The sequence below is a fragment of the Geotrypetes seraphini genome, chromosome 12 (assembly GCF_902459505.1).
Source record: "Geotrypetes seraphini chromosome 12, aGeoSer1.1, whole genome shotgun sequence".
Lineage (NCBI taxonomy): Eukaryota > Metazoa > Chordata > Amphibia > Gymnophiona > Dermophiidae > Geotrypetes > Geotrypetes seraphini.
Genome location: NC_047095.1, coordinates 88240953 through 88263754, shown reverse-complemented (window position 1 = coordinate 88263754; position 22802 = coordinate 88240953). Strand labels below are relative to the sequence as shown.

General features: G+C 43.7%; 1 protein-coding gene across 5 annotated transcripts in view; it reads right to left on the bottom strand.

Moving 5' to 3' along the window:
* The window catches only part of COP1 (COP1 E3 ubiquitin ligase), a 468098-nt gene that overhangs the window by 299259 nt on the left and 146037 nt on the right, over positions 1 to 22802 (bottom strand). For all 5 annotated transcript variants that reach the window (XM_033917061.1, XM_033917057.1, XM_033917058.1 and 2 more), the window contains 2 exons: positions 15795 to 15849; positions 13169 to 13283 (listed from right to left, as the gene is read on the bottom strand). In XM_033917061.1, the coding sequence (XP_033772952.1) occupies positions 13169 to 13283; positions 15795 to 15849 (170 nt within the window). The remainder of the gene's footprint in view (positions 1 to 13168; positions 13284 to 15794; positions 15850 to 22802) is intronic.

Below are 22802 nucleotides of genomic sequence, written 5' to 3'. Positions count from 1 at the left end.
GTGAAAGTGTAGCTTTGCACCCTAGAGGCCATCATTGCATTTTGATATAGTCTCCTGCCGAACTTGTCCAGGGTTCGGCCTTCTCGGCCTGGGGGGACCGCAGCTGAGACCCGGGATGGGTGAGCCTTTTTCAAGGAGGATTCTACTAGCAGCGACTGGTGAGAGAGCTGTGGTTGTTCGAATCCCGGGTAGGGTACTGTGCGGTACTTGGCCTCCATTTTGGAGGGTACGGCTGTGACCATGTAGGGGGTCTCCAGGTTCCTGAAGAAGGCCTGTTGGAGTACCGGGTTAGGTGGTAAGCGAAGGGACTCTCTGGGCAGTGATGGCATATCCAGCTCCGCTAGGTACTCCTTAGAGTATCTGGAGTCATAAGAACATAAGAAGTTGCCTCCGCTGAGGCAGACCATAGGTCCATCCTGCCCAGCGGTCCGCTCCCGCGGCGGCCCATCAGGCCCATCGCCTGAGTAGTGGTCTATATCTATCTATACCCTTCAATCCCTTTTTCTTCTAGGAATCTATCCAAACTTTCTTTGAAACCATTTAATGTTTTCTTGTCTATAACAGCCTCTGGAAGCACGTTCCATGTATCCACCACCCTCTGAGTGAAAAAGAACTTCCTAGCGTTTGTTCTAAACCTGTCCCCTTTCAATTTCTCCGAGTGCCCCCTTGTACTTGTGGTGGTCCTTAATTTGAAAAATCTGTCCCTGTCTACTTTTTCTATGCCCTTCAGGATCTTGAAGGTTTCTATCATGTCTCCTCTAAGTCTCCGCTTTTCCAGTGAGAAAAGTCCCAACTGCTTCAACCTGTCGGTATATGGGAGATTTTCCATTCCCTTTATCAGTTTAGTTGCTCTTCTCTGTACTCCCTCAAGTACTGCCATGTCCTTCTTGAGGTACGGCGACCAGTACTGGACACAGTACTCCAGATGCGGCCGCACCATTGCACGATACAGCGGCATGATGACTTCCTTCGTCCTGGTCGTAATACCCTTCTTAATGATACCCAACATTCTGTTAGCTTTCTTTGAGGCTGTAGCGCACTGCGCCGATGTCTTCAGTGTTGCGTCTACCATCACTCCCAGGTCTCTCTCCAGGTTACTGACCCCTAGCGGTGTTCCCCCCATTCTGTATGTGAACATCGGGTTCTTTTTCCCCACGTGCATGACCTTGCATTTCCCTATGTTGAAGCTCATTTGCCATTTTTCGGCCCACTTTTCCAGCTGCGTTAGATCCTTTTGGAGATTTTCGCAGTCTCCCCTGGTTTGAGCCCTGCTGTATAGTTTGGTGTCATCTGCAAATTTAATAACCTCACACTTGGTTCCCGCCTCTAGGTCGTTTATGTAGATATTGAACAGGAGCGGTCCCAGCACCGACCCCTGCGGAACTCCGCTCGTGACCCCTTTCCAGTCTGAGTAATGGCCCTTTACGCCAACCCTCTGTTCCCTGTTCGCCAGCCAGTTTTTGATCCATCGGTGGATCACCCCTTGTACCCCGTGGTTCCATATCTTCTTAAGCAGCCTTTCGTGTGGTACCTTGTCGAAGGCTTTTTGGAAGTCAAGGTAAATGATATCTATAGATTCCCCTTTATCCACCTGGCTGTTTACCCCCTCGAAGAAGTGCAATAAGTTTGTGAGGCATGACCTACCCTTGCAGAAGCCATGCTGACTCGGTTTTAGCTGCTCATTTTTTTCGATGTGTTCCCAGATGATGTCCTTAATCAGTGCCTCCATCATCTTTCCTGGGACTGAGGTCAGGCTCACTGGCCTGTAGTTTCCTGGGTCTCCCCTTGAGCCCTTCTTGAAGATGGGCGTGACATTTGCTATTTTCCAGTCCTTCGGGATCTCTCCGGTTTTTAAGGATAGGCTGTATATTTGTCGAAGTGGCTCCGCTATTTCGTTTTTTAGTTCCTTGAGTACCCTTGGGTGAATGCCGTCCGGACCTGGAGATTTGTCGCTCTTTAGTCTGTCTATCTGCTTGAGTACATCTTCTTGGCTTACCTCTAAATTGACCAGTTTTACATCTTGGTCTCCTTTTCCGCTCTCTTCAGGTTCTGGGATGTTAGTTATATCTTCCCTCGTGAAAACTGACGTGAAGAACTCATTTAACCTGTCAGCTATTTCTTTCTCTTCCTTTACCACTCCCTTCCTGTCTCCATCATCCAATGGTCCCACTTCTTCTCTTGCCGGTTGCTTCCCCTTGACGTATCTGAAGAAAGACTTGAAGTTTGTTGCTTCCTCTGCCAGTCTCTCTTCATATTCTCTTTTTGCTTTTCTAACCGCTCGGTGACACTCCTTCTGGTGTTCTTTGTGCACTTTTTGGTTCTCCTCTGTTTTGTCTTTTTTCCATTTTCTGAACGATGCTTTCTTGTCGCTTATCGCCTTCTTCACTGCATTTGTTATCCACACTGGGTTTTTTGTTCTGTTTTTTTTGCACCCTTTCCTGAACTTGGGGATGCACAGGTTTTGCGCTTCGTGCACAGTTCCCTTGAGTAAGGTCCAGGCTTTTTCTACGGAATCCATCTTCCCTATGTTACCTTTGAGTTTTTTTTCCCACCATTTCCCTCATGGCATCATAATTTCCTTTTTTGAAGTTGAGTGCTGTCGTTGTGGTTCTTTTCCCCTTTGATGATCCAATTTCTAGCCTGCACTGGATCGTGTTGTGATCACTGTTACCTAGCGGGGCTAATACTGTCACCTCCTTTGCTGGCCCCTCTAGTCCGTTGAAGATTAGGTCAAGAGTGGCGTCACCCCGTGTTGGTTCCTTGACCAGTTGCTCCATGAAGCAGTCCCTCATGACCTCTAGGAATTTGGTCTCCCTTGCGCAGTTTGAGTGCCCAATACTCCAGTCTATCCCTGGATAGTTGAAGTCCCCCATCACCATCACCTTTCCGCTTCTGCATACCTGCCTCAGTTCTGCCTCCAGGTCCTGGTCGATTTCTTCAGGTTGTCCTGGTGGGCGGTAGTACAGACCCATTTTAATGTCTGCCCCAGTTCCTCCCTGTAGCTTAACCCATAGTGATTCCAAGCCATCCGCCTGAACTGTTGTTTCCATCCTGGTTGAGGGTATGGAGTCTTTTACGTACAGCGCTATTCCTCCACCCTTTTTATGTGCCCTGTCTCTCCTGTATAGTTTGTACCCTGGTATGGCCACATCCCATTGATTTTCCTCAGTCCACCATGTTTCTGTGACTCCAATTATGTCTAGGTCCTTTTTGCTAGCAGTGATTTCTAGTTCTCCCATTTTGGCCCTCAGGCTCCTAGCATTTGTGTACTGGACTGGAGGTCTAAGTCCAAAGCGTGACACATGTCCTGAACAAAGCGAGTGAAGGATGGGCGTGATGTTCCCGGGGCCCCGTGCGGGGTCGGTGAACGAGACCTCCGTCGGGTGGAGAAGGATGGGGAGGCTTCCCTTGAGTATCGAGGTTCCTGCTCCGATCCACGCTCCGAGACCGGGGAAGCACTGTGAGAGTGTTCCGGGGTCGTCGATCTTCGGCGTCTCGAGGAGCCCCTCGGAGACGATGCCGGGGTTCGGGGTATCGATCGATGTCGAATCGGTGACCTCGACCCGGACTCCCTCGGAGAATACCTGGAACCTCGGGTCGGGGTCCTGGTCCGAGAGGGAGTTCGGAGGATGCGCGGGTATAACTCAGCCACCCTTAGTGGTCCCGTACGAGGTGTAGGAGAACGGCCTCGTAGAGTTGGTGTACCTCGGGCCTTCTTGGAGGTACGGCGGTTCGAGGTTTCTGTCGTTTTAGCACGACGTTTTGCCCCGCGGCAGTCTGTGGAGGGAGAGCGTATCGGGCGCCTCGGCGAGGAGTCCGAGGAGGATGGGATGCGGCGAAGCTTGCGCACTTTTCCCCGAGGTTGCTCGATGCGAGGCTCATGCTGGTCTGGCACCTGCGGGGTCGAGGTCGATTGTAACTGGGCCATTGCAGCGGACAGCTCCAACAAGATCATCACTCGGAGTAGGTCCTGGAAGACGGGCACGGACAGCATCGAAGGCATGTCCTCTGCCTCGGTGCACTCCACCGGGGGCGACCTCGTATCAGAGTATTCCCGTGTGGTGGAGGCACGGCCCAAAGGCTTGGAGGGCTTAGCCGAGGCTGTAAGCATGGGGCTTCCACCATGCGTCGACGGTGTCCCCGAGGCTGGCTTCTTCGATGTTAAGGAACCTGAAGAAGGAAGAGGGGACTTACCCGGGGCCGAGGCTTTCTGCTGTCCCGAGGGCTTCGGATTCGGGTCTCGGGGCGATGCCGAGGTATTCGGGGCCGAGGTCAAGGCCGGGGCCGACCTCGAGGCCGAGGTAGAGGGTTGGTCCGGAGCAAAAAGGTCCGCCATGCGGGCTTTTCTTCGACGGAGGGCCCGGTTCTGGAAAGTAGCGCACTGGGGGCAGGAGTCGGTTGGATGAGCCGCCCCCAGACAGAGGATGCACCGGCGATGCGGGTCTGTGATGGAAAGAAGCCGCTCACACCGGGTGCACTTTTTAAAGCCGGTCAAAGGCCGGGACATAGAATCGAAAGTAGCCGCGGCTCGAGTAGCCACGCGGCCACGGGGACCCGGAAGCCTCCGGGTCATCAAAACGAAGCAGGAATCAAGTTGAAAAATAAAGAATTCGCGCACAGCGACTTAATCGAGAAAAAACATGAAAAAATTGCGGTGCTAGAAGGCAGTTGGGGCAGAGCCTGAAAAACACGACTTCTAGGCTCAGCGGAAAATTTTGAACTGGAGACCACAAGGGGATGCACCCCCCTAGTGGAGCAGGAAGGCACGCATGCGTGGAGCAGCAGAGCAAACTTAAATCTTCAATCAAGTTTGCTTGAAAATGCTTCCACATCGGGGCTCCGTAGATGACGTCACCCACATGTGAGAATATCATGCCTGCTTGTCCTGGGATAATAGCATGTCCTTGAACATAGGCACCAAGACCATAGGTAGGCGAGTCGGAGGTGCAGCAGTGCGCTCCTTCGGGGGTGACCTCGAGGAAGAGTATTCCCTACGTGAGGAGAGGCGGCGCTGACATTAGACTCTGAGGTAGGCTTCTTTGCCGGCACACCTGAGGAGGAAAGAGGAGACTTACCTGAGGTCGGAGTAGCAGGAGGGGCCGAGGCCGGAGCCTTTGAGGCCGACGTGGACTTCGAGGCCGAGGACTTCAAGGCCGAGGTGCCGAATGAGGGCGCCGAGGCCAAGCTCGAGGCCTGTCCCGCAGGATCCATGGGGCCAAAGAGTTGAAGAATCTTAACCACCCTGCGAAGAAGAGCCCGCAGTTGCAAAGTCGCACAACGGGGACATGACTCAGCGCGATGCTCAGCACCCAGACACTCCACATACCAACAATGAGGATCGGTGATGGAGATAACCCAGTTGCACTTAGTATAGTTTTTAAAGCTGGAACGAGGCCAGGACATAAGAAAACAAGACGGCCGCGGCCCCTTGAGGCCAGGCGGCTAGAGAAAGACCGGGAACCCGGTCAAAATTATACAAAGTGAAAAAAATGAAAATAAATGAAATGAAAGACGCGAGCACAGCGACTCAACAGGAACTAACCAAACAAGCCGCGGTACTAGAGGAACAACAATATCGCGCGAAGCAAGGGAGCAGTGCTTCTGGCTCCACGGAAAACATAGAACTGAGGACATGCCGAGGAGACACATGCCCTAGGCAGGGCGGGAAGGGCTCGCGCGCATGCGCGGGCCAATCGCAAGCTTGAAGGTCTTCGAGCAAGTCTGCTTGCGAAAATGTCCACTAGTGACGTCACCCACATGTAGAGAATATGCTGCCTGCTTGTCCTGGGATAAGAGAGAATATCTGTCTACTGTCCCCAGATAACAAGTTTGGTACAATTGGTCTAAATATAATTTGTCTAATAGACAAATTGGTCTAAGAGTACAGTTCAGCTAACAGACAATTTGTCTAATAGGATAAATGGGCTAACATACAGTTTGTCTAATAACAATTAGTCTAATTCTATCAGAATTGTCCAAAGGAATAATAGTTGTTACTTTCTATAACTGCTTTGTCATCTTTGATGGCTTCTGCTGTAAAATTGATAAGATTAATAGACAAATGGCTTCAGCTTGTAAAAAGAAAAAAAGTAGTGCAACCCCAGTCTCTCCACCCTCCAGCTGGCTTGGCAGCGCAGGACCTAACCTCCTGCGACTGGGGCTTTCTCTCTCAGAGGCTAGGGGCACACCACTCACTCCACATGCTCTGTCCCCTCCTGGGAATAACTTTTTAGAAACAAAGTACTGCTTTCTTCCAATTTTGAAACCTCTCTGAGTTTCTCTCTTTTATTCCTCCTCCAAATATCCACAGGCTGTAGACTTAAGATTGAGCTCTATCCCCTAAGTATTCCACGGATTAGGAGCCTTTACTTCTTGGGCTCTAGCTGGGAGGTATGGGTAGCCAAAAGCTAGGATGTTTATTTTCACTCCAAATATATAGAGATCCTCCCTCCCTTTGGAGACAAGGACCTCCCAACTAGTGATTCGATTCAGCCTATTGAATCGATTTTTCGATTTGATTTTCCTGCCCAATTGGGTGTTGTTGTTTTTCAAACATCCTGGTGGGTTTATTTTATAGCCTCTTCACCCTCTTTGTCCTCTCCTACCCACACTGGCACTTTTGTGTAAACAAAATAAACAAGTAAAGACGACTATTCCTCTCTCTGTTAAATCCTAGCTCATGTTCGCAGTCTAACATCAGCTCTGGAAGGATACACATTTCAAATCTGACATATTGTTGTCACAAAATAGAAAATAAAATTATTTTTTCTACCTTTTGTTGTTTAGTCATTATTCAAATCATGTTGGTTCCAGGTTCTGGTTTCTTTTTGTCTTCTAATAACTTGCTTGCCAGGGTCTCCTGCCCATTTGTCATTTTCTTCTTTCTCTGTCCATCCCCATCACCATCCATCTTCTATCTCTGTCCTCCCCTTCCCTCCACCGGAGGTCTGGCATCTTTCCTTTTTTTTGTCTCCATCCCCGCAGCTGCAGCGATGGACCCCACTATCCCCAGATACACCATCTCTCCTTTTGTCAACTACCCTTTCATCTAGCAAATCTCTCTCTTTCCCCACCACCCCAGGGTCCACCAGCTCTCCCTTTGTCTTCCCAATCACCCTCCTATCCAGTATCTCTATTCCCCCTCCACACCATCCCTTGTGTCCAACTTCTCTTTCTGTTCCTTCCCTCCCTCCATCCCATTGTCCACCATCTCTCTCCCTCTCCTCTGTTTTTAGACCCATTATTTCTTCCCTCTCTCCCTTCCCCCCCCAGTCAGATATAAGTATGTCTCTTTGAACCCCCTCCCTTTCCCTCCTTGTACTTCTACACCAGGTTCCCCCCTCCCCCCCCCGGCAGGCCTGCATGTTCCCCTGAAGGCCTGCCCTCCCCCCCTTCTTTGCAGCGTCCTCCCTGTCATCCCGGTCTTACCTTTACATAGGCCTTTGCAGCGTCCTTTGGCTTCCCCCCCTGGCCTCTCGGTCTTATCTGTAGCTAATATGGCAGCCTGCAGAGAGGATCGCCGGTGCTGTAGTGATCCTTGCTGGCTGCTGTAGTCCTCAGGAGCATGTTCCCTCTGCTGCAGTCCCGCCCCTCCTCTGACGTCAGGGCAGAATCGTGGCAGGTTGAACGTGCTTCTGAGGATGACGGCAGCCTGCAAGGATCGCTACAGCACCGGCGATCCTCTCTGCAGGCTGCCATATTAGCTACAGATAAGACCAGGAGGCCGGGGGGAAGCCAGAGGACGCTGCAAAGGCCTATGTAGCACTTCCCGACTGACCTGGCCCCCTCAAGCAGGAACAGCAGCAGATGGTCAGCAAGAGGCAGCGCTAATATTCCTGCTTTAGGAGACCTAAAGGCATGGGGAGGAGGGTTGCTCAACAAAACGACAGATAGAAACAGTTTTCATCCATATCAACTGAAAAAAAAAGTCTGCCAAGCAGCCAATTTTTATGATTGAGGAAAATTTGTCATTCACTGGAGGAATTTCGAGCCCAAGCACGGGATATGAAGCAGAGATTCTCTTAGCCTGGATACCCTAAGCAAGTTATTCAGCAAGTCTATTTGAGAGCTAAATATGCTCAAAGAAACTTACTGCTAGAATATAAACAAAACAAAGCACATGATGATGCCATCATGTTTGTCTAGAAATTCCCCCCCCCAACCTCCTTGAATTAACTGCAAAACAATAGTAAAATGACCAAAAGCAAGAATACTATTTAAATTCTACTGTCTATTATTTAAATCTATAAATTGTGACAGCCCAGCCTACTTGAACAACCGCCTAATCAAAACTATCACAACCTGACACAGGAGAACCCAGACACCATTCACATACCCTCTTAATCAGAGACAACAAATGGAAAAAAATCTATAATGGCCTTCTAGCCACACAGGCAGCAAAACTATTCCACCAACTCTCCAATCTACTAATCGCGACCCCAGACAAGAAATAAAAACCCTGCTATTCAAGAAATCCATGAAGACTAACTACCACCATATGAAACATTTCAATCCTCTGAAGCAACCCGCTCTACTCTGTAATACCTCTGGACATGTCCAGAAATCCTATTCTGTAATCCGCTTTGAACCGTAAGGTAATGGTGGAAAAAAAATCACTAATGTAATGTTTATTTAAAATTTGTTATACCGCTTATTGTACTTCTAAGCCATGTACAGAATATAAAATAAACAAAAAAACAGGAGAATTACAAACTAATAATATAAATCTAAACAGACAGGACATTAAGACATATTGGAGACAGAGGGATATGGGGGGAAATCCCTAAAATTTATAGAATAGTAAGACATTTATGAGAAGTACAATAGGAAGGGAGGATCTTGTTTGAGCAGTAATTATCAGTATCAATATCATAATCATTACTGACCCAGAACTGACCTTTCATTTTGCGAATGTTAGAATTTTTGACCCATTCATAAGGCCACAATGAAATTTTATTTTTCATCAAAAAAAGTTAAAAAATACATAGTAAAGAAAACAATCAAGTAAAAATTAAAATGAACCAACACTAAAAAAAATCATAGAAGCGCACAAATTAAAATGAGCCAGCACTAAAAAATTAAAACATAACTGTAAAATAAAGTCAAAGAAAACCGCAGAAAGCATATCACAACATACTAAAATTAAAAATTTTATGCACTGCTTCTCAGATAGTCAACTAAATTCCGATTCTCAAAATCTTGCACAATTGCAAATATTAGAATTTTTGACCCATTCATGATAAGGCCACAATGAAATTTTATTTTTCATCAAAAAGTAAAAAAAAAAAAATACATAGTAAACACAAACCAATCAAGTAAAAAAGCAAACAAATTAAAATGAGCCAGCACTAAAAAATCTTAAGTCAAAAATATATAGTAAAAACATAACTGTTAAAGCAGTTCCCTGAGAAGAGCATCCCTAATCTGTAGGCATATTTTCTTGAAATATATCGTTGGAGATTTTTTTCCTATGCCTAAAAGAAGGGGGAAACAGAGGGGTTTCCCTCCACCTACCTCTGGCTCTTCAACGCCGTGGCAGACTGTAATTACAGCCTTTACAGTCCAATCTTCAACTTCAGGTGCATCCGCTGCTGTGAGTGGGGAAGCTCACAGCTTGGACGGCAAGATGTCGCTCTCGCTGAGTCCGCAAGGACCGCACATACCCCCAAAGCCTGGAGAAACATCAGCAGGGCAGACTATACAGGAGGGCTCGCTGAGTACATCGAGTGAGGTACACTATGCAGCCTTGCTAGACCCGGAAGTAAATATCAGAACGCCGACTCCTATGTTGGAGCCATTGCGTGCTTGGAGTGTGGAGCCAGTGGGAGCAAGCGGTGGTGAGGCTGTTGGTCCAGAGAGCACTCTCCGGGGAAGAAGCCAAAGAAAACCTGGCAGTTATTTCCCCCCTCAAGCCGCTGGTGAGACCACAGGCAGTTAACATTGGATTCTATCTGGATGGCGATTGAGAACTTACATTTGGTATGCACAAACTTTGTTTCTATTACTTCAAATTCAATCTCTAGGATAAGTCTTTTAGAGACTTCTGTTCAACAGCACCAGATGGATTTAAATAATTTAGAAAAGTTAACAACTGAGACCTCGAATTTGGTTACTAAACAAATGACTGATAAAATGATGTTCTTGAGGAAAATTGAAAATTTTGAAAATCAACAAAAAACAAACTTAAGGATTCTTGATTTTCCGATTGCTAAGTTTATGTCACCACAAGAACTTTTAAAGAACTTTATGTTAACAGTTTTGAAAGTTACGGAAACAAGCCTTCCCCCATTACAGAGAATTTATTATTTAAAACAAATGCAAAAGGGAAAACTCCAGTAGCTGAAAATACACAATTGGATGTTTCTGCTATATTGCAATCCTCTGATATTGAAATTCAGGGACGGGTGACATTGTTGGTCTCTCTTGTATTTCTACAGGACAAAGAAATGCTGTTGAAGTTATAAACTTAAAACAAGTCACCTATTTAGGTGAAAGGATATATATATTTCCAGACGTCTCCAAATGGACACAGTCCAGGAGGAAAGAATTTTTATTATTGCATCCAAAAGTGATTGCCTTGGGGGCAATGTTTCAATTGAGATTTCCTTGTAAATGTTTTGTTTCCCATCAAGGGAATAAATATATTTTTTTTGAACCTGCCCAATTAAGCTTTTTTCTTGAGGGTAAAGGAGTCTCGATGCAGCCAGAATGAAACATGTTATTCAGTGCGGTGATTAATTTAAAAGGGTAGGTTAACATCAATTGCTGCTCTATTTTCTTTATTCTTCATTTCTCAATGTATATGAATCCCCCTTTTCCAGAGGGGTTTTCCTTAATTTTGCTCCTTCTCACCAGATTGTGGACTGTATTATGATAAGTATTTCATTGTTTCATTTCTTGGTGCTTAGTCTGAATAACTAAGTGATGTTATACTTTTGTATTTCCTTTTACATCTATGTATTTTGGATGTATTGAAATGATAAATTAAAAATAAAAAAAAAACAACAAACATAACTGTTAAAGAAAAAGTTAAAGAAAACACCAGATCCTTTTTCCATTCTTTAAAGGATGCTTTTTTTGTCTCCAATAGCCTTTCACTTCACCTTCCCCGATAGTATTTTTAAATAACATCCACGTCTGGTTTACAGTCCTAACCTTTGCAACTGATCCTTTTAGTTTCTTTTTAACCATTTTCTTCATTTTATCATAGTGGCCCTTTCAAAAATTAAACACCCCTACAGTAGATTTCTTTTGCGATGTTATTCTCAGTATCAGCTTAAATTTGATCACAGTTAACTCCTATAGTATGTCTTGCATTCCACTAAGGACCAAATCTAAAATAGCACCCCCCTCTTGTCGGTTCCCGGACCAGTTGCTCCAAGAAGCAGTCATTTATGACATCTAGGAATTTTACCTCCCTAGCACTCCCCGATGTAACATTTAACCCATCAATGTTGGGTTAATTGAAATCATAGATATCACAAAAAGTATATATGCCGGACACTTCGTTCAGACAATCTTGAACACAACCCATATCAGTCCAAAAGGGGCTTCAATGGCACATTGAAGAGCACCAATAAAAATTAATGGAAAAATAAAAAGACCTCAGTTAAACGGCTTCATGGGTCTAAAAAAAATCTCCAATTTCATGCTACAACTCAAAAAACACAAACCAATAAGCTTTGTTGAATCCAAGATGACTGAAACAATCCCACAAATGTGCAACACAGTTTCAAAGATGGCGCCTGGATTCTGGATGCCCAGACACATAGTTCAATGTTTAAACTGGGACTCCTACTTTACTGATATCATTCTGCCACACTCCAATTCGGGTGATTATTCAGAAACCTCCTACTTTATTGATGTCATGCCAAAGGAGAAAATATCTCAACCAATCCAGAGTAGTCCAAAATTTGTGTAAATTATCAAAACTCCTCCCTCATACCGATGTTATAGGCACAAGGGGTTTTTAAAACATAAATAACACACTTACTCATAAAGTTGTCAAAAGAAGGCTGACCATTCAACCCGATTATGAGGGAGGAGTTTTGATAATCTACACAACTTTTGAACTACTCTGGATTGGTTGAGACCTCACCTGGAATACTTGTGTGCAATTCTGGAGGCCACATTACCGCAAAGATGTGCTTCGAGCTGAGTCGGTCCAGCGGATGACCACTAGGATGGTCTCCGGACTCAAGGGTCTCTCATACGAAGAAAGACTGGGCAAATTACAGCTCTACACTCTAGAGGAGCGCAGGGAAAGGGGAGACATGATTGAGACATTTAAGTACAATACAGGTCGTGTCGAGGTGGAAAACGACATATTCTTTCCCAAGGGACCCTTGATCACAAGGGGGCACCCGCTCAAACTCAGAGGAGGGAAATTTTTTTTTTTTTTTAATCTTTATTTTCATTTTATAGTATTGACATAATATTAGTCAAAACAAGAAAATAATACAAGTCAGTTCAAAGATTAGGAGGGAAATTTAATGGTGACACCAGGAAGTATTTCTTCACAGAAAGGATGGTAGATCACTGGAACAAACTTCCGGTGCAGGTGGTCAAGGCCACCAGCGTTCTCGACTTTAAGAATAAATGGGATATCCACGTGGGATCCCTACGAGGGTCGAGTTAAGGTACTAGGTCATTAGCACTCAGACCTAATGGGGTGGGTCAGTAGAGTGGGCAGACATGATGGGCTGTGGCCCTTTTCTGCCGTCATCTTTCTATGTTTCTATATTCCCTCCTTTGGCATGACATCAGTAAAGTAGGATCTTATATGAGGTAAAATGGATAGTAGAAATACAGATTCATTTACAAGGAAATTTAAATGAATCTGCATTTCTACCATCCATTTCCCTGTAAATGCTTACTAAATTTTCAGAATAATGATTGTATCTTGGGATCCACTTCAGTTGGAACAGTTTCTGAAAGACACCAAGAATAGTCTTGTATATTAAGCTACTGAGCAACGTTGTTAGTAGTAGGATATATTATCTTAATTATTTCTTTTAAATTTCTTCAAGTTTTATGGAACTTCTCTTTTGATAAGAACTTGATAGATTTCCTGGGAATTTTTATTTTTTTTATTTCAAAGTGATTTCTATTTTTAGTTATATTTTTGGATTGTGTATAACAAAAAAAAAAAAGAAATACAGATTTATACCTGAGACACGAGACATTCTGGTGGAGAAGTAGCATTGCTCCAGGTCTTCAAAATGTGCAGTAAGTCTCTTCCGTCGAGATGCCAAAGTACTATTGTACCAGGGCTGTTTTTTTGTCTAAATAAAAGTAAAGGGAAAACAAGTTTTAATTAGGGCTGCAAGAAGATTAAACATTTTAATTGTGATTAATCGTGTTGTGTGCAAACTGTTAATCGCGATTAATATGCAAGATATTTTTAAAGAAAATACAACACAAAAAAATCCTGAAACCAAGCATAAACCACTTGTTTATCTGTAGTTTCCTCCCCATCATTCATCTACTATCTAGTTCCCCATTTCCTTTCACCCTCTCAGTTCTATCCTGGTCTCTCCATCCTCTTGCCTACAGGCTAATGTGTCTCCTCTTTTCTTTTCCCCATTCACCTCTCATATCCAGTATCTCGCGCCCTACCTCTGTACATCCAGTTTTCCCCTTTTCGTTCTCAATCATTTATTGGATCTCTCTCTTCCCTCTCCATCCTCTCTCTCCCTCCATGCCTCCCAGTTCCTCAATCCCTCATTGGATCTCTATTCCCACCCCACACCCACCAGAAGTTCAGCATCTCTCTCTCTCCTTGACCCCCACAAGGCATCACCTCTTCCTCCTTGCTTGTCCTCCTTTTCCTCCTTCCCCAATGCAGCACCTCTTGTCTTTCATGACCCCTGAGCCTAGCAGCTTTTTCCTCCTCCATGCCCCCATGCAGCACCTCTCTCCTACTTTGCCCTAGTCTAGCATTTCTTTTCCTCTCCTTGCCTCCCCATGCATGACTTCTCTCTCTCTCCTTGCCCCCTTAATGTAGCAACTCTCTCCCCTGCCAATGTAGCAACTCTCTCTCTCTCCTTGCTCCCACAGATTACCTTGTCTGTTTCGAGATCTGAGTCAGGCAGAGCTAGCAGCAGTATGGACACACTGATGCTCACACCACTGCCTATTTTAGAGCCAGAGACGCGGGGTCCCGATAAAGGAAAATTAGGTAATTGCATTAACCACGATTAAATTTTTAAATTGGCGTTAAAGATTTAGCACATTAATTGTGTTATTAGCACTAAATCTGCAGCCGCAGTTTTAATTATAGCTGTTTGATCTAAAATTTTTAAAAAGTTTTAATCACAATTAATTGCCCAATTCAAAATTTTGATCAGTTATCACATTTTTTTTTCCTCTTCTTTATTCATTTTTAATCTCTCAACAAGTGTACAAATTAAACCATACCTATACATGAAAACATCACTTGTATATCTGATAAGAATAACAACAAAAGTATATATATAACCCTATACCCCACCCCCATCTCCATTGTTATATTACATACAATAAATACCCCATCCCCCTCTTTATTATTTATGGTGTACCTTCCAATAAAATAAAGTAAAGTATATGGTGTCTAATTATCACATTTTTAATCACTGCCCAGATAGTGCTGTTGAATATCCTCCGATTACCAGGACAGTAACTGAGCAGTTAAACTAATAACAGCAATATTCAGCCTATCAGGTTAGCTAACTAGGTAAAGTTAGGACAGTAAAAGCAGGCTGAATATCAGGAGGGGGAAGGTTACTCTTTCCAATTCCCCTTCCCCCAAGAGCATTGATCCTATCCATAGTAACCATTATCTCTTTCTCTCTCCAAGAGATCCCACGTGCCTATTCCAGGCCCTTTTGAATTCAGACACCACCTTTTCTGGAAGATTATATCATGCATCTACCACCCTTTCTGTAAAAAAAAAAAAGTATTTCCTTAGATTACTCCAGTGCCTATCACCTCTTAACTTCATCCCATGCCCTCTCATTGCAGAGTTTCCTTTCAAATTAAAGAGACTCGACTCTTGCGCATTTACATTATGTGCATTTACATTATGTAGGTATGTAAACATTTCTTATCATATCTCCTCTCTCCCACCTTTCCTCCAAAGTATACAGAATGAGATCTTTAAGTCTGTCCCCATATGCCTTATGATGAAGACCACATACCATTTTAGTAGCCTTCCTCTGTACCGACTCCATCTTTTTTATATCTTTTTGAAAGTGCGGCCTCCAGAATTGTACAAAATATTCTAAATGAGGTCTCACCAAAGTCTTATACAGAGGCATCAATACCTCCTTTTTTCTACTAGCCATAGCTCTCCCTATGCAACCTAGCATCCTTCTAGCTTTCGCTATCACTTTTACACCATCTTAAGATCATCACATGCAATCACACCCAAGTCCCGCTCTTCTGTCGTGCACATAAGCTCTTCACTCCCTAATCTGTACCGTTCCCTTGGGTTTTTGCAGCCCAAGTGTATGACCTTGCATTTCTTAGCATTAAATTTTAGCTGCCAAATTTCAGACCATTCTTCAAGCTTCACCAGGTCTTTCTTCATGTTAGTCACACCATCTGGCGTGTCTACTCTATTGCAGATTTTCGTATCATTTGCAAAGAGGCAAATCTTACCCGACAACCCTTCAGCAATATCGTTTATAAAAATGTTATTGTTTGTTGGAAGAAAAAGGAAGAAAATTATGTTTACCTAATTAGGTGGCAGACAGAGGTAACTAATTGAAAAACAATTCCTTCCTCTAACCTTGAGTTCAGCATATAGAAATTACCTGGGAACTTCCACCGAAGCCTGGAGGTTGACCATACTCTGTTGAGTCGATAATACTATTTAGAAAAGAACAACAAAATACAAGAAAATTTTGGTCACTGACTATCAGTGTGTTAATTCCATATACAGTCCATGCATGTTCCCTCTAAGCTGCATGGCTGCGCAATCTCACACCTCTTTTGATCACCACGAACAGCAATTTAGGACTGCTGCACACCAGGAGCAGCACTTTCCTACCTCCCTCCCAAAGTCATCCTGGCCACTGCTGTTGCTTCTCTAAATAAGAAGCAATGGCAAAACAGCTTGCGTTACTCTCCCACATGGATACACTTGCAGTCTGATCAGAGGCTGGCACTGCCCTGGAAACAGAAGAGGATGTCGGAGGAGTGTGACCAGCAGCCATGCAGACTGAGCTGCGAATGCAGACCCATGAGAATTAGGTGGGCTGTTTTGACCTGCTGCTGTTTATTTAGAGAAGCAGCAGCAACAGTGGTTGTGGAGGACATGGAAGGAAGGAAGGGAAGGCACAAGAACTAGCAGCCAGGGTAAAGAAGAGATAGGAGGCAGATGTGATGAAAGGGGGAGGAGGTGATAGAGGAAGACACTGGATGGAAAGGAAGAGGAGCAGATGCTTTATAGAAGAAGGGAGAGAAAGAGAGCAGATGGTGTCAGGAAGTGACAGAGGGGGAAGGTGATGGAATGGTGAAGTGAAAGGGGAGATGCTGGATAGAAAGGAGATACTGTATAGAAAGTGGGGGAGAAAGACGTGGCCGACGCTGGATGGAAGGGGAAATAGACAGGAGGAAAACATGGATGGGAGGGGCAGATGCTGTATCGAAGTGGGGAAGGCAGATTCAGGATATTACAGGTGAAAGAGAGAGGGCAGATGTTGGGAGGATAGAGAGGAGGGTATGATGGAAGGGAGAAGCAAAAGGGGAAATCTGGATTGAAAGAGAGGAGGCAGACGTTGTATGAAAGGAAAGAGATCCAGAGAGGCGGGAAATATTGATGGCAGGAGAGGGGGGGAGAAGTATAGAATGAGGAAGACAGATGCCTAGATGGAAGAAGGGAGAGACAGGAACGAGATGTAATGAAAGGGGTAGCAGATGAGAGAGAGAAAAACATTGGATGGAAAGAAAGAGGAGGCTGATGCTGTATGAAAGGGAGATAAACTACGAGATACTAATAGAAAGGGACAGAAGCAGATGCTTTATATAGAAGGGGGAGACAGAGGGCATATACTGGATGGAAGAGGGGAGAGAAAGGTGGTGTGGGGAAGAAACAAATAGTGGGAGATGATGGAAGGGGAAATAGAAAGGGGAGATGCTGTATGGAAAGGAGAAAGATGGCACAGCAGATGCTGTATGGAAGTGGAGGAGAAGCAAGAGAGTTTGCTGACACTAGATGGCAGACAGTCTAGAGCAGTGTTTTTCAACCTTTTTTGGGCAAAGGCACACTTGTTTCATGAAAAAAATCACGAGGCACACCACCATTAGAAAATGTTAAAAAATTTAACTCTGTGCCTATATTGACTATATATAAAGTAATTCTCTTGAATAGGAATCAAATAAACACAAAGAAAGTATTTTATAATTACTTTATTATGAAATATTAAGTAAACAGAATAGTGAAAAATTATAAAATACTTTATTCAGTGCGAAACCTGGGCCTGTTTGGCTGAACACAAAGCTGATATTCTGGCTGGAATCGAAGAAAGACACACACGTAGCTCTTCGTCAACAGCTCTCAGTCTCTCTCTGTATTTGGTTTTTATAGCATACAAAAATAGACAAATATACCCTCCATCCTTTTTATTAAAGCACAATAGCAGTTTTTAGCGCAGGGAGCTGCGCTGAATGCCCAGCGCTGCTCTTGACGCTCATAGGCTCCCTGCGCTAAAAACCACTATTGCGGTTTAGTAAAAGGTGACCATATTGTAAAATATAGACAGCAGATATAAATTCAGAACTGTGCATAGTAAGTGAAGGGAAGTTTTCATCTCTGGGAATTTACCCAGTTAACTATTAAGTTATTTGGGCAAATTCCTTTGAAAACTGTGGTAATACTGCCTCCACTTTGCTAAATTTAAAATAAAATCATTTTTCCTACCTTGTCTGGTGATTTCTGGTTGCACTTTCTTCTTCTGACTGTGCATCCAATCTTTCTTCCCTTCTATCAGCCTGTATGCTTTCTCTTCTCCACACCTCATTCCCTCCCCCAAATTTTTCTTCCTCTCTCCCTGACCTTTCTTTCTTTTTTTCTGTTTCTCTTCTTTCCTTCTGTTTCCCTGCCTGCCCCCTTTCTTTCTCCCTGCCGTTCCCCAAGCCACTGCCACTGCCGCTGCCATTGGGGAACAGGACCCACCAATGGATAACAGGCCCCAAAGCCGACGCCGACGCATGCTCTCCCTGACGTCAATTCTGCAATCGGAGAGGAAGTTCCGCCCAGCCAGGCAGCGATTGGCTGGCCCGAACTTCCTCTCCGACTGCAGAATTGACGTCGGGGAGAAGAAGACTTATCGGCTCGATAGATTAGATCGCCAAGACAAAGTGAGTCCTGGGTGATCGACTCACTTTGCCTTGGCGAGCTACTGGCACCCCTGCCTCGGGCCCCCTGTCAGCTCCGGGCCCCTGAATGCAGGACTGGTAGTACTGCCCTGATGGCGGCCCTGCGGCACACCAGGCAACATCTCGCGGCACACTAGTGTGCCGCGGAACAGCGGTTGAAAAACACTGGTCTAGAGGAAGATAAGGATAGAAGGGGAGAGAGAGGGGGTAGATGCTGTATAGAAGTGGGGAACACAGATTCTGGATAAAACAGGGAACAGAAAGGATAGATGTTGGGGGGAGAAAATATTAAGGAGGGAGATGAGGGAGGAGAAGCAAAAGAGGAGATACTGGAAACACTGGACTGGTACCAACACAATTGAAAAAACTAAATAACCAGACAACAAAGGTAGAAAAAATAATTTTATTTTTAGTTTAAATTAAAGTAGTGTGGTAGCTGTGTTAATAAACATTAATAAGTCAAAATAGAAAATAGAAATAAGGTGTAATCTTTTTATTGATTAATTTTAATACATTTTTGACTAATTTTGAGACCAAAACATCCTTCCTCAGGTCAGGACAGGATACCAGTATACTGCCTAACCTGAGGAGGGAGGTATTGGCCTCTGAAAGCTAATTGAAAAATACATTTAGTCCAATAAAATTGTATTTTCTTTTTGGGTTTGTTTGTTTTTGCATTGTTCATTTGTAATATAGTGGTTGGAATATGTCAGTCTTTCTCTGGTGTTGCACTTTTATGAAGAGTCTAGCTTCAGGTTCAGTTTAATTATTATTTCTATTTTTATATTGTGGTTATTCTAAACTGTGTGAAGATCTATGTACTACATGTTTCAAAGAGACATGGTTTTCTGTTAGCATTGATTGTATGACTGATCTGTTTTCATCTGGTTTGTTTAGTTTTCCAATAGGTTTACTAATATTCTAGTGGTCACTGCAGTATTTTTGGTATTGTCTTTTCCTAGGTAGGTGCTTCTATGACTTGTCGGAATTGCTCTGTAAGTTCTGAGTGATATTTGTAGTGTTTTCCATTACTTAAGTTCACACATTATCTGATATTATATTTTGTATTTGGATCATACCTTTCTCAGCAATAGCTCAAGGCAAGTTACATTCAAATACAGTAGATATTTTTCATGACTCTGCAAGGCTTATAATTTTTAAATTTTGTATCTAAAGCAATGAAGGGTTAAGTGACTTGCCCAAAATCTCAAGCAACATCAGTGGAATTTGAGCCCTGGCTTCCTTATTTCTTGGCTGGCTACTCTAACCATGTTGGTAATCAGCAAACTAAGGACTAGTGGAGCTGTAGCCTGGTAGCCCTTCGGTAACCTACAAAAAAACATTGCTTGGTAGATTATTTTATGGCTGTAGTGCAGAATGACATATTGTAATAATAGGGGAAATCAGAATGGGGGTTTTTAAAACTTTTTCACATCATTGTATTCCTATTTAAGTTACTAATTTATGTATATGAAAAAATATATATGTATATGAATATAAATGTTTTATGTACAGCTTTATATTTTCTCCAGTTCAATAGAAATAATTTAACTTCTTGATTTTTAAATATAATTTGTTATAATTTTCAAAAATTGCTTGTCTTTGTACTCCCCACCACCACCATGCACCAGCCTAGCCTAAATCAACTGCTGTTCAGGACACATCATTGACTTGCACATCTGCTTTCCTGGCTTAGAGGGAACATTGAGCTCATGCCTATTCTCTTCTAATAATCTGACCCAATTCCCACCACAACATGATATGCAGTTAGTGTTCAAACTAGTGAATGCCGATATACAACATGGCAACAGTTACTGTATTCATGTATTTCACACTAATTTACATAGAAACATGATGGCAGATAAAGGCCAAATGGCCCATCTAGTCTGCCCATCCGCAATATTCATTATCTCTTCTTCTCTCTAAGAGATACCATGTTCCTATCCCACGCCTTCTTGAATTCAGACACAGACTGTCTCCACCACTTCTTCAGGGAGACTATTCCAAGAATCTACCACCCTTTCTGGGGGAAAAAAAAAGTATTTCCTTAGATTACTCCTGAGCCTATCAACTTTTAACTTCATCCTATGTCCTCTTATTCCAGAGCTTCCATTCAAATGAAAGAGACTCGACTCATACATATTTACGCCATGTAGGTATTTAAACGTCTCTATCATATCTCCCCTCTCCCACCTTTCCTCTAAAGTATATATATCAATACCCTTAAGTCTATCCCCATATGTCTTAAGATGAAGACCACGCACCATTTTAGTAGCCTTCCTCTGGACCAACTCTATCCTTTTTAGATCTTTTTAAAAGGTGCGGTCTCCAGAATGGTACACAATATTCTAAATGAGGTCTTACCAGAGTCTTATACAGGGGCATCAATATCTCCTTTTTCCTACTGGCCATACCTCTTCCTATGCACCCCAACATCCTTCTAGTTTTCGCTTTCACCATTTCAACCTGTTTGACCACCTTAAGACCATCACATACAATCACAACCAAGCCCCGCTCTTCTGTCATGCATATAAATTCTTTTGGGTTTTTGTAGTCCAAATGCATGACCTTGCATTTCTTAGCATTAAATTTTAGCTGCCAAATTTCAGACTGTTCTTCAAGCTTCGCTTGGTCTTTCTTCATGTTATTCACACCATCCGGGGTGTCTATTCTATTGCAGATTTTGGTATCATCTGCAAAGAGGCAAATCTTACCAGACAGCCCTTCAGCAATATCACTTATAAAAATTTTAAAAAGAATAGGCCCAAGAACAGAACCTTGAGGCACACCATTGGTAACATCCCTTTCCTCAGAGCTATCTCCATTGACCACTATCCTCTGTCATGTTCCACTTAACCAGTTCCTGACCCAACCCATCACTTTGGGGTCCATCCCAAGAGCACTCAGTTTTTTGACATCTATGTGAACACAGTCAAAGGCTTTGTTAAAACCTAAATATACCACATCTAGCGCACTCCCTCTACCCAATTCTCTGGGTCACCCAGTCAAAGAAATTGATCAGATTTGGCTGACAAAACCTACCTCTAGTGAATCCATGTTGCCCCTGATCCTGTAATCCACCAGATTCCAGACAGTAAGAGGTTTTCCCCCAACTGGCATGTGAAAAGCTATAATAGCACTGAGATGGACTCTGATATGTAAATGTAGATTTAAGTACAGAATCAGACAGATGAAGTAGATAATCCAACACCAATTCCACTGACAAGGAAGTTGGATCACGATTATTAAGGAGACACCAAGAAGAAAACCTAGTCCACTTTTGTTGATAACATTGTTGAGTGGCTGGCTTCCTGGAGGCATCAATAATAAAACAGGCTGAGAAAGATGTAATTCATATGAATTCAGCCTGATAGAAACCAAGCTCTCAGATGTAACGACTGCAGGTTGGGATGTAGAAGAGATCCTTGATTCTGAGTAAGCAGAGTAGGAAAGATTGGTAGAGGAATTGGCTCCTTGGTGCTGAGCTGAAGTAGAAGGGAGAACCAATGCTGTTGGGGTCACCAAGGAGCAATGAGAATCATGGTAGCTGACTCTCATTTGAATTTGAACAGTCTTCAACAGGAGAGGAGTTGAAGGGAATACATATAGAACAGACATGGGAAACTCCGGTCCTCAAGGGCTGGATTCCAATCGGGTTCTCAGGATTTCCCCAATGAATATGAATTGAAAAAAGTGCATGCAAATAGATCCCATGCATATTCATTGGGGAAATCCTGAAAACCCAATTGGATTCCTCAAGGACCGGAGTTGCCCATGTCTGATATAGAAACAGGCCCATCCAATCCAGGAGAAATGTATCGGCTTCCAGACAGTGAGGAGAGTAAAGTCTGGAGCAAAACTGGGGAAACTTGTGATTGTGGGGAGTCACAAATAAGTCTACCTGAGGAGTGCCCCTTTGAGTAAAGATAAGATGGAGAGTTGCAGAGTTGAGTCCATTCATGAGGTTTAAGAATTTTGCTGAGGTTGTCTGCCAGGGAATTCTCCCTTTGATTGTAGACAGACTTTAAGAAAATGCTGCCCAAAGCCAGATTTTCTGAAACTCCTGACATAACAGAAGAAAGCCCGTGCCTCCTTTCTTGTTTATGTAGTACATTGCCACTCGATTGAGTGAAGGAGGAGGACTTGAGGACTCAAGATGTGCTGGAAAGCTTTGAGAGCATAATATATCGCTCTGAGCTCAAGGAAATTGATGTGAAATTTCCACTCCATAACTGGTCAATGACATTGTGTTTGAAGGCCCTCCAGGTGCGCCCCCCAGGCATAAGGAGATGCATCCAACGTTATCGCCTTTTGGGGGGTAAGTGAAAAAGAAGACCTCTGGAAAGAATGGAGGTGGTCAACCATCATTGAAGTGACTGCTGAAGAAATAATGTGACAGAAATATGTTGAGAGAGACAATCTGTCGCTTAAGACCACTAAAA